The following is a 14531-nucleotide window of genomic DNA, read 5'->3' on the forward strand; positions in this document are numbered from 1 at the left end:
ATTTATATGATGTATATATTTATTCCACTATGTATATTGAGAATTTTAGGCACAAAAATGATCCCTTGTGATAGAATTCGATCTTATCTTATTGTAAGTTCGTTTATCTAGGAATATGCATCATGTAAATTTTGACATGAAACTACCAGAGAGGGAAAATACAGAATGAAAACCTGTCCTGCAGCGCTTATCGTCACAAAGTAATTCACATACAAGGAAACTGTGTACAAGAACTAGACAATACCCTACCAAACCCGGAAATAAACAAACCAAAAATAATAACTAGTACAAAAATCATTATACTAATAACAAAAATTATTATAATAATTTCAGCCAATTACCACTGTTAGGGTTGTTCGCGTGCACCTACAGCAAAAAGAGAAAAAAACAGAGGCAAAAGGAAGATTAAGGAATGGCGTTATCAAATTAAAAAAAAAAAAAAAAACAATTAAGAAAGGGGAAAGGAGGGAAGTTAAAAGTAAGTAAATAAATAAAAGAGAAGAGATAAAAAATATAATCGAAAAAAATATAATCCGCCGTCGTCATCATTTACCACCTGGCAGAGCGTGACGTCAGCGCTGCCAGCGTGGAACGCACGTCGTACGCCAGTCCAGGAAGTAAACTGTCCGGTTCAGTCAGCGAAACGAGAAAGAAGTAAAGTGAGAGCAGCAGATACTCGTTAAATCCAGCAGTTCAACTTGGTTTCCTGAAGCCGTCTGACGGGACACCGCAGCGGTTCCTTGCCACAGTGTTTCTGCGGACACGGTGAAGCTGACAGTCGTGTACGGTGAAGGTAAGCGGAGCTGCGTGTGTGTGTGTCCTGGCTAGCGCTGTGTGTCAGCTGTGTGACCGGCACCGAGCACCCTGCTGCGGCTGCTCTCACTGCGGTGCTGTGCGGGTTACTGCGTGTATTTCCAGTGTAACACAGCATCTGCTCTCACTGCGGTGCTGTGCGGGTTACTGCGTGTATTTCCAGTGTAAAACACGCTTTCGCTGTATCACTGATGAAAAAGATTGCGGTGCCGTCTGATGGACTGCTGGTCCTTTAACAGTCAATATGACAGCAGCAGAGCACCTGTCAGAGCCACGTAATGTCACATAGATATACGGAAACATGGTTATCAAATGTAACAAATACTCTCTCTGTGTAATTAATGTAAATACGCCTGCTGATAACTTACTTACTACCTAATAGCTCTTCTGGTCAGTGTAAGACGGTTGCAGAAGTCGATACCTACGATAGTTACAACTGCTACAAATTTTTATTCAAATTATAATGATAATAATAAAAATAACAATAAAAAAATCTGATAACGATATGTCGGCCGATATTGGTTATCTTTACACAACTCATAATTAGGGGTCCAAGCAGCAAAGCTTTGCTGCTGGACTTCTATTGTTTTTGTTCTTCTTCTTCTTCTTCTTCTTCTTCTTCTTCTTCTTCTTCTTCTTCTTCTTCTTCTTCTTCTTCTTCTTCTCTAGGCTCCAAGCTAACGTTATATTCTGACTTCTGCTTAGAAGTGAGTTTACAGCTCACAGTAACTTAATACAATATACTCTCTTTTGTTTGATATCTAGTATTGTCAAAAAATGTTGCCGACACTAGATATCACCATGATATTACCCTCTAACTAGTTCGTACGCATTAGCTAGGAGGGCTAACTTGTTCTTGTTTTTATTACGTGAATGTTGCTTTTGTTCAACCAATCCATTGGTTTAAGAGTAGGTAGAATTTCAATCGAGCAAGATTTTTTTTGATTGACTGCAACCCTAATTTTTATAAAAATAAGCCTGTAGTTATTCACTCAGGACATAGCACTGCTTTAAAGCACTTCTACTTTAAGCATTATGTTCATAACTTAATAGGCTAACTGTTGAATCTTTTCACATCTTTTCAGGTCATGTCTTTAGCATCAAATTATGAAGAGTAGTACCGATAAGAATCGGTGTCAATATCGGTATTGATAAAATCCTAACAATACCCATCCCTAGCTTAGAGTGAGAATTCTTCCGTCATTTTAATCTCCCAATTCATCTGCATCTTTGTTTCAATGGTCTTCTCCTCTAAAAATGTCAAGTTTTATCTCAATTTTCTTCAGAAACGGTCGGGCAAATCATCTCAAAACTTAGGCAGGATCATCTACGGACTTCACTGATTTTAAGTTATCAAGGAAATTTCGAAACATTAATTAGTTAAAATTATACCTTTTTATACCTGTGTCTTTAAGTCTAATTTTACATAAATGCTCATAAATCAAAATGAGCTTAGTTCATTGTAACCAAACTTGATGCACATGTTCAGACACAGTCCTGGGATACTTTGCCACTAGGGGGCACCACAAATGCGAAAAGTTTATGTCTCGTAATCGGCTGCATGGATTTGGGCAAAATTCAGTTTGCATGATGACTCAGTCGATGCACAAAATTTGATAATGATTGATTAAAGTAGGCGTGGCTTATGACAACAAATTTAGACATTTCACATTCCATACGTCAAAAAATCAAAATAAATCACCCGTACTTCCTACAAAATTAATTAACATCTATATATCAGGAAACTACCTACATCTGGGTAGTTGTGGCTCACTTGTTAACCTCTTTCTCTTCTCTTCCCCCTCGGCCTCCATCAGCCAGATAGGTTTGGGTTTTGTGTTTTGATGGCACACATCACACACACTTCGTTCATCAAGTTGCTCACTCTCATTGACTTCAATGCAGTCATTTACTAATTGTATGCAGAACTAAGTTAATGTTTAGTGTCAACCGCTGTCAGTGACATCTGTGTTGTCCTGATGGTCTAGTGGTCTAAACACATGCCCTGTAACTGCACAATTATTGCAACCAAGGAATGTGCTTTCCTGTAGGGCATGACATTTTATAGTTGAAAAAGAAGCTTGTCACTACTCTCTGGTGGACAGATTTTAAAATAATGACACTGTCACTGTGTTGCTATTCTTTGGCATGTTTTCTGGCATTTTTTGGCATTTCTATACCACAATTTCTTGTCCTTTATTGGCTGACATATATGCAGATACTGATATACTAGCTAATATCAGTTGATATATTGGTCTTGTTGATTTATTGGATGGGCTCTAAAATAAATAAAACTCATTAAAAAAAGAGGCCAGTCCTTATCTTAAAATAGCTCATTTTGGCTCCAGGTTTAATTTGATGTTGTCATGAAAGTTGGCAGTGTATGTGATAGTTGTATTTTTAATGTTAGTTTTGCAGCTCAAATTAGTATTTCCTTTTAATCAAATTGTTTTATGTATTTGAATATATTCTGAAAGAACCAGTATTCATTCATTTTACAGTAACAAATTATGACAAAATACCTTTAAACGTTTTTGTTGCATTACAGATATTGTATTCATAGTACTCCTGAACCCTTTCAGAGCTGAAAGGAAATGTGTGTGTACTTTATTCAATCAGGTAATTGAAGTATCTGTTACGTACCTTGAGGACAAAGTCGAGGCAGCTTAGCCATTCAGGTTTGAAATAGTTGGTAATGCTTTCATAAAACAATGTCTTGTGTCATTGATCTTTGTGCAGCAGCTGTCCAAAGTAAACACACAGTGAATGGGCAAATGAAGTGTCATAATCATTTGAATGCTCTATTGTATTCATTCCTTGAGACCTAAAATTACAGCCTATCAAGTGGAGAGACCTTTTCAGGTTGTATTAAGCATTGCAGTGGATTCATGTTTGTGATTGTGAGAAAAATGTTCAGTAATAATTAACCAAAAGGTGGCCAAAGCTAATCTTCCGTCATTTGACATGCTTTAAGGTGACCTAGATGGGCTGCAAAGCACTCGTCCCTCCGCTGGCAGCACTTGCCGGTGTGCAGAGGCAAGAAGCCAGTGAGGGATCATGCTCATGTTGCAGTGCTACTGATTTCCTCTGGTTTGTTTAAGCACAAGTCTGGAAGTGAGGCCTGCATCTGGGCGGGATAACATGAAGAACAAGCATTACACCCTCCCAGTGAAGCACGCTACTGAGACATCCATATGTATGTTTTCTTATATCCAGATCTGCGATGGGAACTTCTGTGCCTGTGGCTGCTAATTACCAGCAAGTGTGTAGGTTCCAATTAATGAGTATCTCATGAGAACAGGATCGCATTCAGCCCTGCTAAAACTGTAGCTTAGTTTTTGCAGAATCTTGGGTACATTCATTCTCAATTAACGCAGCTGCGTGTGTCCTCTTCATTCTATGTTCTCAGACAATATAGCACCTTCAACCACCTTATTGTTTATTTTTGTTTACAGAGGTAATACAGCTATGGAACTAATATATTAACAGCAGTGATGTCGTGCACACTTAGCTGTAACAATGCTCTGGTTCCTGAAAATCTATTGTGTAAACAGTGATCATGTAAATATTGACATTAATTTCTTTCAGTGACTAAGTTAAGAAAGTTTCATTCTTAATTGGTTGTCAGTAATCATTAAATAGTGCACAGGTCAGAGGGTTAGGTGGTTTTTTTTAGATATGTGAATGTATATTCATGCCAAACTGTTGCATTTCATGTTGCAATATGTGTGTCAGAGCCCATAGAGTCATACAGGATGTAAAAACATGTGCAAACATCATGTAGAAGAGGAGGGCCTTACTCTGATTTGCAAACTAAGCTAACTATCAAAAAACACAATTAGCTCAACTATCAACAGTTTTTCAATTTTCAATTTTTCTGTCTTAAAACAACAATCAGGAGCCCAAATGAACATTGAAACATATTTTTTCTCTCTGTAATTCTTCTTCCTGTTCATACTGACCATTAGAAGATCTCTTCACAATGTACTTACAGTGAAAGTGCATTGCTCAGGGGTGCAAACAACAAGAATAATGCTGGGGTTGATTTTGTTTGCCCATGCAGCTTTACTGTTGACACTTGACATTTTGGTGTTGAATATGTTTCTCTGATGGACCTCCCCTACCAGCAGCACAGTTTCTTCCTTGCTCTGATTCTGATTTAGTTTCCATTTCAGCTTACTTCTTATTATTTCATCCTTATTTATGTGTCATAAATATATTTGGTTGTTATTGATTCCATGTGTTAATCAACAGAGATATTTCAAAGATTTCACACATGTAAATATATTTTTTAAATTTGATCATACTGTATAAGCTTATGCATGTTTATTATTTATTTTTAGAATGAACATATCAGATTGACTGTTCATGCTCTGAGTATACACGTGATTGATCACGTGATCACTTGAGAGCCTCATTTGAAGGTTTCTCCTACTCTTTGCTGTCAGTAGGAGTCACTTAACTTTCTTATTCACACGTTGGCTCTTTAGAGCATTTATAAGTGTATTTCTTAGATGTTTTATACATTAAAGCCGTTTTTGTAATGGATGTGACACTTCATTTATGAATCTTCTGTACTTATCTTTCTATTAAGACAAAATATACTTACCTTGAAGAGATTGTTTCTGTTTCTAGACAATCTATAAAGTTTAGTGTGCTGCAGCCTGCTGGTTCTTGTGCTGGCCCCCATAACAAAGTCTAGTTTAAAGGGTTCATTTCAGGCTTAGCGGGAAAAACAGTGGAGACTCGAATAGGTGTGTATCACAGTTGTAATGTGTTTACAGTAAGTGAGGAGGCACTCTGCCTGTTCAGACAGAACAGACCTTTGGGTGGTGCTCTGAATAGATAACTACAGCTATCATTTGGTCTTTATGGTTCTCACTGTCTGCTGCTTATTGATCTACATACAAACCTAAACATGTTGGAAACAATGGAGACGGTATTTTACCATGACAGACACACATTGTTTATGTTTTTACATGTGAGTGTATGCTGTGAATACAAAATTAATGTGTCTAGATGTATACTGCGTAAATACTATATCTCATCAGTGTTCTGTCTTAAAAATGATTATCCTAATATTCTTTTTAACTCTTTCCCAGTACACACATACACACACACACACACACACACACACACACACACACACACACACACACACACACCCACTTTAGATGATGGTGGACGTCACGCTGGCTCAAGTGGGCAAGAATCTGAGTGATGCCATGAGGATCTTGGGAGATGGACAGAGGTGAGACTACAGCCTATTGTCCTCATTATTGTAATTAACTAAACAAGCAATAAATATGACAGCTTGGAAAATGATCAGAAGGTAAAATTATTATCTATATATATAACTATATCTGTTTCAGACACTTTAACCCTTTTCCCTCCGTTAGTCGAACATCTCTCCCTTCTCTTTTCTCCAAACATTAATGCTCTTTAAGATTATGAACATACAACTTTTCCACTAGGAAGTACCACCCAGCAAATTAGCAAAACACATAAAGCATCTGTATGTCTGTGTTAGGTATGAATTCAGACCTAGAAGCACATGAATAGAACATTACATAATATACCAAACCGGAGCATCCTGAGGTCACTGTGTGTTTGTGGTGTGTGCATCTGTGTAGAGAGCTGGAGGCAGGAACAGAGAGACGGCGCTTCAGTAGAACCAGCATTCCTGGACCCCTGCAGGGAGAGTAAGATACACACACACACACACACACACACCACACTCAGTCCAGGCTGGAAGTTTCATGTTTTCTAATCTAATCAGTGGCTTGTTTGCATGTTCTGTGCAGTGGTCAGGATGTTGCCACTATTCTGCACCTAGTTCACAACCTCATTCATGAAGAGGAGGAGGAAGAGGACAAGCCAAGCCAACAGTAAGTAGAACTAATCAGTGGGAAAAATGTGCATAACCATAGTATTTGCACTCTTTCAATTTTCTGTTTTAGATCATGTTGAAATCCAAATCCTACTAATAAGTAACGGATACTATGTAACCAATGGTGAAAGAAGTACTTAGATCCTTTACTTAAGTGGTACCAATACAACAATTTAAAAATACTCTATTACAAGTAAAAGTCCTGCATGAATCCTACTTAAGTAAAAGTACATAAGTATTTGCAGCAAAATGCACACAGGTACGATATTTCCAGACTCAATGAGGAAAAACATGTTGTAAATGAAAATTAGCTTCAGTGAGAGATACAATGCTGCTCAGTCTTTGCTAAACGGCCGCTCTGCTGACCGTAAACACAGTGACATTAGAGTTAGTCAGTCTGGTTGGACTGGACACGCACAATGCATTCTGGTCGTTGTAGGACTCCCCCTGAATGCAGTATGGGGAATCTACAGCCTTTTTTCAGTTTTCTCCAGTCATAGGGCACCGGTTTCAAAAATAATTGCATGATTTTACTACATAGGTGACCTAGTTTTAAGAAATCATCATATTCACAGCAGTGAATTCTACCTTTTAAAGCATTACTATTTGGTGGAGCTCTCAACAACTCATAGACAAAATGTGACCCCGACAACACACTGCTTTTTGTAAGACGTCACTGGTTTCATCTTTAACAATGTGTTGTATTTTAAAAGCTTGTTATATTATCCATTGAGTCAAATCTTCTTCTGCAAAGTAACTGCTGATGAAAACTTGCCTTTTGGCAAACTTGGGTACATTTACATTTGTTTGAATGTCCATATTAAAAAATAATTAAATTAAATAGTAACTAAAGCTGTGAAATAAATGTAGTGGAGTAGAAAGTACAATATTTCCCTCTAACATGTAGTGGAGCAGAAGTATAAAGTAGCATAAAATGGAAATACTCAAGTAAAGTACAAGTACCTCAAAATTGTAGCTAAGAACAGTACCTGAGTAGATGTACTTAGTTACTTTCCACTACTGTGTGTAACTACGAGTAAGGATGATGCAGTTTCTGATGTATGTGGCAGTTTTAGTACTTCAAGATGTAAAGTCAACAGTGAAAAAGTTGAGTAATGTCAGGCTTGTCATTTACTGATGAATGAATGTTTTTTTTTTTATAATAAGGAACCTTATTATAAAAACACATTCTTGTACAGTACATATATGGTTCTGGGCTATCTAGAGAAGTAGTTTATATAAAACACCTAAATGACCTGATTGCTAGAAAGAAGGAAAGAAGCACTGGGAAGAGAGCTGTCAAAACTAAAGCAAATGTATTTTACTGAAAAAACTTTTTCAAGGAAATAGGTAAGGAATGGGGGGAATAGACGTTCCTTAACATAAAGTGTACAGTATGATAAAGCTGCTGTTTGGTGTCTCCAGTAGGATGCAGAATGTGGGTGAACAGGGTCACATGGCGCTGCTGGGTCACAGCCTGGCAGCCTACATCTCAGTGTTGGACAGAGAGCGACTGCGGAAGCTGACCACTCGGATCCTGTCTGACACCACACTGTGGCTCTGCAGACTGTTCAGGTAATCCTGTGGCTACAACCCTGCAGTACAGCTACAGAAAACATGTCCCTCGGTGACATGATGATTACACAGTTACAAGCATCAGAAGGAGCACATTAGCTTACTATCACTGCTGTTTTAGACATGGCAGCTCGACAAAGTCCTCTTTAAAGTCTCTGACACACAAGCACAAGGCAGAAGGTGTTCCATTGCTTTAGTGACTTCCTTGTGGTTTATTTGCACAGTTATTGGCTGTGAAGGGAGGCCTACATCTTTTTGATGCCAGTGTTAAAGGGGCGGGACAGGATAGCATGTTGCATCATAGTGATTACAATTTGACTGGTGTTTTTGTTCAACTTAAATTACAAACTATTAAAAATAATGTATATTTTAATTATTTAAAACATGTTTGCAAAGAGAGGAGCAAATATTTCCTTGAATGAAAATGGTCTGTTTAAAGAATAAAGTTCAGGAGTGGTGAAACTATGGAATGATCTTAATGATGATTTAAAAGTATGCTGTACAGTTCAGAAATTCAAAAGAATGTTCAAAAATAATGATATTAACAGATATTTAATAATTGTTCAGTATCCCATCATAATAACTCCGTTTTAGTTTGTTTACTCTGTTGATAGAATGTATTAATACAATGTCTATCACCATGTGTACAGTATGTACTGTATATACAGTATGCGTATATAGATGTATGCTTACATATACGTATATGATATGTACATGTGTATGTATGCATGTGCATGCTCAATTTTTGTATTGAGAGAAAGGTAGTTTTCTGTTATTTAGATAAATAAAAATCAATCAATAAAAAAAGATTAAGATAATTTCACAGCTTGTTCTTTTTTAAAAGAAAGCTTGAACTCCATTAGTTTTGTCACGAAAGTTCTTATCAGAATTTTTTTAGCCTATGTAATAAATCTAGGCCTTATTAATTCTCATGACTTGTCTCATCCACACCAATGTAATCTGTCATTTAGGTATGAGAGTGGTTCAGCCTACTTCCATGAAGATGACAGGGATGGCCTTGTCAAAGTGTGTCGGCTGGTCATCAATGCCCGTTATGAAGAATATGCCTCTGAGGGCTATGCAGTCCTCAGCTCAAAACAGCCAATCATCTACCAGAGCGCCTCCTGCAGGCCTGGCCTGGGACAGCACCTATGCAGCCAGGTAGGACGGGTGGAACACACAAACTTACAAAGTTTCATGGAATTATCTCTCGTAGTGATTGAATAAATTTTTGTCTGTAGAAAAATGAGGCAATAGCAGGGAAACTGTTGTCACTCAGTGTTTTGACTTTTTGATTTTTCTGAGATGCCTTCAAGGCTCCTGGACTTTTAAACTACCTTTTGAGGAGTTAACCCACCTACATCACTTTCAAGTTTTAAATAACTATGTTGTGGATGTGTAGTGCTCACTGTCAAGCTTCAATACATTTTGAGTGCTGACCGAATTTTATATTTAAGTATCACAGGTCCACACCCTGTGCAAGTATCTTGCACAGGGTGTGGAAGGAGTATTAAGTCAGTGGGTGAAGGCACTTGATAAATATTATTTTGTTAACATTACTACTATTATATTATGTTATGGCACAATATTACAGGGTTATAAAGACAGCCCTAGAACACATTTACATGCAGGATTTTGTCATAGTCATTCAGATTACATTGTATTGTTAGCCATGCTAGTGATGGTAATGTTGGCCTGTCAACTGGTTGGTCCACCACTTTGGTCCAGAAATATCTCAAAAATTAATGGACAGATTGACTTGACATTTTGTACAGACATTGGTCAGATATGGTCTCCAGGCAATAAATTCTAATAAATTTGGTGATCCCTTGACTTTTTATTTAGCGCCATCATCAGGTCTAAATCCTAATTTGTCCACTACTTTGGTTTATGACCAAATACCTGTAAAACTAAAATCCTCAACTGTATTTTGTATTTAGGGGCTATTTAGCAATTATTAGCGTGCTAACTTGGTAATCTAAGATGAATTTAAGAATCTAAAATGGTAAATATTACTTGTTACATCAGCATGTTTGCATTTCATTGTGATCATGCTAGCATGCTGGTGTTAGCATTTAGCTCAAAGCACCTCTGTGCATATATAAATAGGAACTGATTTTTATGTCACTCTGTGTTGTTAGCTCGGCCTGCCTCTCTCCAGTTTGTGCACAGTCCCATGCAACACCATCTTTGGATCCCAACACCAAATGGTAGGAGAATCCAAATTCAAAACACACATAACTTTCAGGTAGTTAAAACGAAAATGATTTTGACTTGTATCATATCGTTCACTATCAGGATGTCGCCCTGTTGGACAAACTAATCAAAGAGGACATAGAAGCTGGGAAGCTTCCTTTGCTGTTGATTGCCAATGCAGGTGAAGGAACACTCTGTTCAAACACCAAACTTCACTGTCTACAATTGTCTATAATCTTTTATGAGAGTAGATGTGGACTTTTGACTTTTTATTCTCAGGTACTCCTGGGGCTGGCCATACAGACAAGCTTGGTCGTCTGAAGGACCTTTGTGATCAGTACACCATGTGGCTCCATGTGGAGGGGTGGGTCATTTTATTACTCTCTATAATAGATGTTATTAATGTATGCACTTCATGTTTAACATTAGTTCACCAAATGAATTTAGATAGCCTCATACTGTATATGCAGCTGTAAGTAAATGTTCCACATCAGATGCAATGTCAGTGCAGCTTCAGCACACATATCCCATGAACATGTATGTTGTTTCCCTCTGTGCCCTCCTTCTTCTAGATACTGTTAGCTTTAGTGTTTGCTTTTGGAAGAGCTTCCTCTTTAAATGTTTGTCTTAAAGCAACCCAAATGCACCCACATGGCACACAATAGAAAATGTATTGCAGAGGTTGCAGTTTATCTCTGAACTGCTTTTGTCTGTTCAGGTAGTAACACCAATGACTATGTTTACATGCACAAAATATTCCGGTTATGGCCCTTATTCTGAAAAAGGCAATATTCCCACTAAGCTGTTTACATGTCTAATGAAATTTAATATTCCACTTATATTCTCATTTACATGCAGAGGGTTTTCAGGGTTTCCCTCTGCTCCAGTGGGAATGGAAATCACAAGATCTCTACAGGCAGTGAAGTAAACCAGTCAGGTGAAAAACATTAGTGAGCTGCTGCCTGATATTTATCAGTGATATGACTGATATTATAAATGTATAGTTACAGGCACATCCAGTACCTAGGTTGGCCCATGATATTTACTACACTGCTGAGTGTTTTTGGTGCATCACTCCGAGTCGTCACCATCAGTCCATGGCTGCATGTTAGCATAATAACCAATCCGCTCTGTCCCTGTGATGGAGAAGGTGCGTTCTGTTTTTCCAGCCCACCCTGAACAGCTCTCCACTCTCCTCTCATTCCTCTCCTCCGTCTGTCGTCCTGCTTCAGAATATGTCATCTTGCCTGCACAGGGGTAAACAGGCAAGAGGCCGTGTGTCACAGACTGTGGTAAAAACACTGATTGAGACGCATATTCTGAATGCACTGTATTCATGTCCAAAGAATGCTCCTAAAACCAGAATATTATCGGCAAATCCCACGTCTTAATCAGAAAATGCTACTTTTGGAATAAGGTCTAATTTGGAATATCCAAATGGGATATACTGTTTACATGTCCCGCATCAAATTCCAGATATTGTCATATTTGGAATAATAGTGGAATATTAGTGTGCATGTAAACATACCCGCTGTCATAAAATAGATGTCGTACATTGTCAGTGTTTTCTTTAAGATAAACATGCAGCCTCACCTTTATATTCCAAAATGAGTCCAGTGTAGTCATTGAAGTCTCTTCGCCCATTACTATAATGTTAACACTTACTGTCATGCTGTGATTTCTTCTTCAGAGTCAACCTGGCAACTCTGGCACTGGGTCAGGCTACATCTGCTGTCATGGTAATCTCATGTTAAAATGTTTTCATCCATGTATCGTTTTGTATATCTTAACCTAAGGCCTGGGACCCCCAAAGGAGTTGCAAGATAAATCTAAGGGGTTGTGAGAGGATTAACAAAATAGAAAAGTAGAAGAAAACATACTGTGTTTCTGCTGCACCAAATTTTATTCAGAATCTTAATCTGATCTTTACTTTCTTGTTGTTTATGAATTGCTCAAAAAAAGTATTTAAACAATAAAATAATCTGAGAGGGAAAAAACATTCTTTGGTTGAAGTATTCATTACCGGTGATAAGGGGTCATATCATTACTTCAAGAACTGTTGTTCCTCAGCAGTGCTACACTCCCTCTGTGGACCAGATGCAGATTATCAATAAGCATTGTAACTCTTTCTGCAATGGTCCTGAGAGCCCCAAAGCCATTATTTTTACAGAGAGATGAAAACAGCAATGTAATAATTTGTGCACAGTGTGTTGGAGGAAAAAAGACAGGAAAGCATCTCAGTCTCCACTCTCCACTCTTGCCAACTTCTGAGCCATCCCAGCAAATGTTATTGTCCCACATTGCTTTGATTATAGAAGCCAGACACCCTGGAAATGCCATGTTATGTTGACTTTGTGACTTGTGTGTATCTGTGAACATTGCTCTTTCCCCTCCAGGCAGCCACCAAAAGTGACAGTATGACACTGACACCAGGTCTGTGGCTGGGATTGCCTGCTGTAACTGCTGTCACCCTCTACAGACATGAAGACCCAGCACTGGTAGGCTCATATAGAGTACACTTCCAATTGATCCAATACACCTTTTTAGGGTAGTTTTACCCAGTATTTGAACTATCCATGTTCAGATGTGCTTTTATCAATTAACATAAGTTATAGATCAGTAGTATTCCCTCCATGGCCAGTGTCTTTGTCATTCTCTAAATGCCTCTCTTCTTTCTCTCTCTGTGTTTTGTCTTAGTCTCTGGCAGCAGGTTTGACCTCCAGCCAGCCAGTGGAGAAGCTACGAGCGCTGCCTCTCTGGCTCTCTCTGCAGTACCTCGGTCACAATGGAATTGTCCAGAAGATCAGACATGCCACTGCTCTGGTGAGTATAATTACACTGTAGCTCACAGCTGATATTGATTTGTAGGTGAAGTCATGGAAACTGAGTGATAGTGTGTGAGATAGTGTGTGAACTCCAGACCCTCAAGATTTACAAAGAATTAGATCTTTGGGAGCTTGATGAGACAGAGTTGCGGTTAATGACTGCTGACTGAAATACATAAAAATATAATATTTGAAACATCAGCAATAAATTATTGTCAGAAATTACATTTGACACACATGTCATATTAACAAGTTAAGCATCGTTGAAATCATATTCTTTACTTTGTTAGATATGGAAAACAGGCATTTCACCTTTATCTCTCTCCCGTCTAGAGCCAGCAACTGCTGCAGAAGCTAAAAACTTTGACCTCCATCAAAACATCGGTAGGTGATCTCTTGATGTTCTGCCATAGATAATAACATAATGTCTACCATAATAAATGGTGAACAGGTTGTCAGATATTTTGTGAGAACTTTATAATGGCTATTTCGCTCAAATAAGTGAAGAAACACAACACAAACAAGAAGCAGGAAGACAATGCCAAGTAAGAGATACTCCAGAGATACTGTCCAGATACTGGAAAATACCAATCTGTATTGTTTTAAAACTATAAGAAACTAATTGTTTTAAAACTCATGCCCTCATGCATGTACCTTACTAAATATAGAGCCCTACTATTTGTGTCATAGTGGTGCTGCAGTCACCTTTCACAGCACTGTCCACTACATGCTGCTTTGCCTGGTTTTAACTACTGACAGAAAGACTACACAGCTGGGATTAAAAAAGTAACAACCTTCAGGATCTTATATAAAAATATGACATTTAAGGTATGATGATAAAAGTATACATTTCCAACAAAATATGTTATGAAATAACAGACATCATAACAAAGAATTCTATAAGTAGTACTAAAATCTAACTTTGGCCTCTAATTTCACAGCGGTAAACTGGCTGTATGGCAGATAATCGTGGGTGTGTTGATCCTGATGTGCTGAGCTTTGACTGGACTTTAGAATCAGTTAAAGGATAAAGAAGTCTGGTGTTATTCTATATTTTTATTATTGTCATAAACACACCACAACCAACAAAGTGTTAGTCCATCTCTCAATACTTTCTGACCTCCCTACCCTGTGGCTTTAAGCCCTAAGCCCATTGGTTTCCACTGAAGACGTTACTCTTTAAAAACGACTCACAAATACATAGTTTCATTTCTAAATAAGGCTCAGTAATT

The 14531-nt window shown here is 38.0% G+C and overlaps 1 protein-coding gene across 2 annotated transcripts in view; it reads left to right on the top strand.

Annotated features, from left to right (window-relative positions):
- The first annotated feature begins 598 nt into the window (after positions 1-598).
- The window catches only part of pdxdc1 (pyridoxal-dependent decarboxylase domain containing 1), a 34537-nt gene continuing 20604 nt past the window's right edge, over positions 599-14531 (top strand). The window contains exons 1-13 of one of the 2 annotated variants that reach the window (XM_042394207.1): positions 599-793; positions 5916-6064; positions 6447-6515; positions 6618-6701; positions 8129-8278; positions 9250-9439; positions 10420-10488; positions 10577-10655; positions 10754-10838; positions 12165-12213; positions 12871-12972; positions 13172-13297; positions 13633-13683. In XM_042394207.1, the coding sequence (XP_042250141.1) occupies positions 5988-6064; positions 6447-6515; positions 6618-6701; positions 8129-8278; positions 9250-9439; positions 10420-10488; positions 10577-10655; positions 10754-10838; positions 12165-12213; positions 12871-12972; positions 13172-13297; positions 13633-13683 (1131 nt within the window). In that variant the 5' untranslated portion in view covers positions 599-793; positions 5916-5987. The remainder of the gene's footprint in view (positions 794-5915; positions 6065-6446; positions 6516-6617; positions 6702-8128; positions 8279-9249; positions 9440-10419; positions 10489-10576; positions 10656-10753; positions 10839-12164; positions 12214-12870; positions 12973-13171; positions 13298-13632; positions 13684-14531) is intronic. The other variant, XM_042394208.1, reaches the window with a different exon arrangement.

This window comes from Thunnus maccoyii, chromosome 18 (genome assembly GCF_910596095.1).
Source record: "Thunnus maccoyii chromosome 18, fThuMac1.1, whole genome shotgun sequence".
Taxonomy (NCBI): domain Eukaryota; kingdom Metazoa; phylum Chordata; class Actinopteri; order Scombriformes; family Scombridae; genus Thunnus; species Thunnus maccoyii.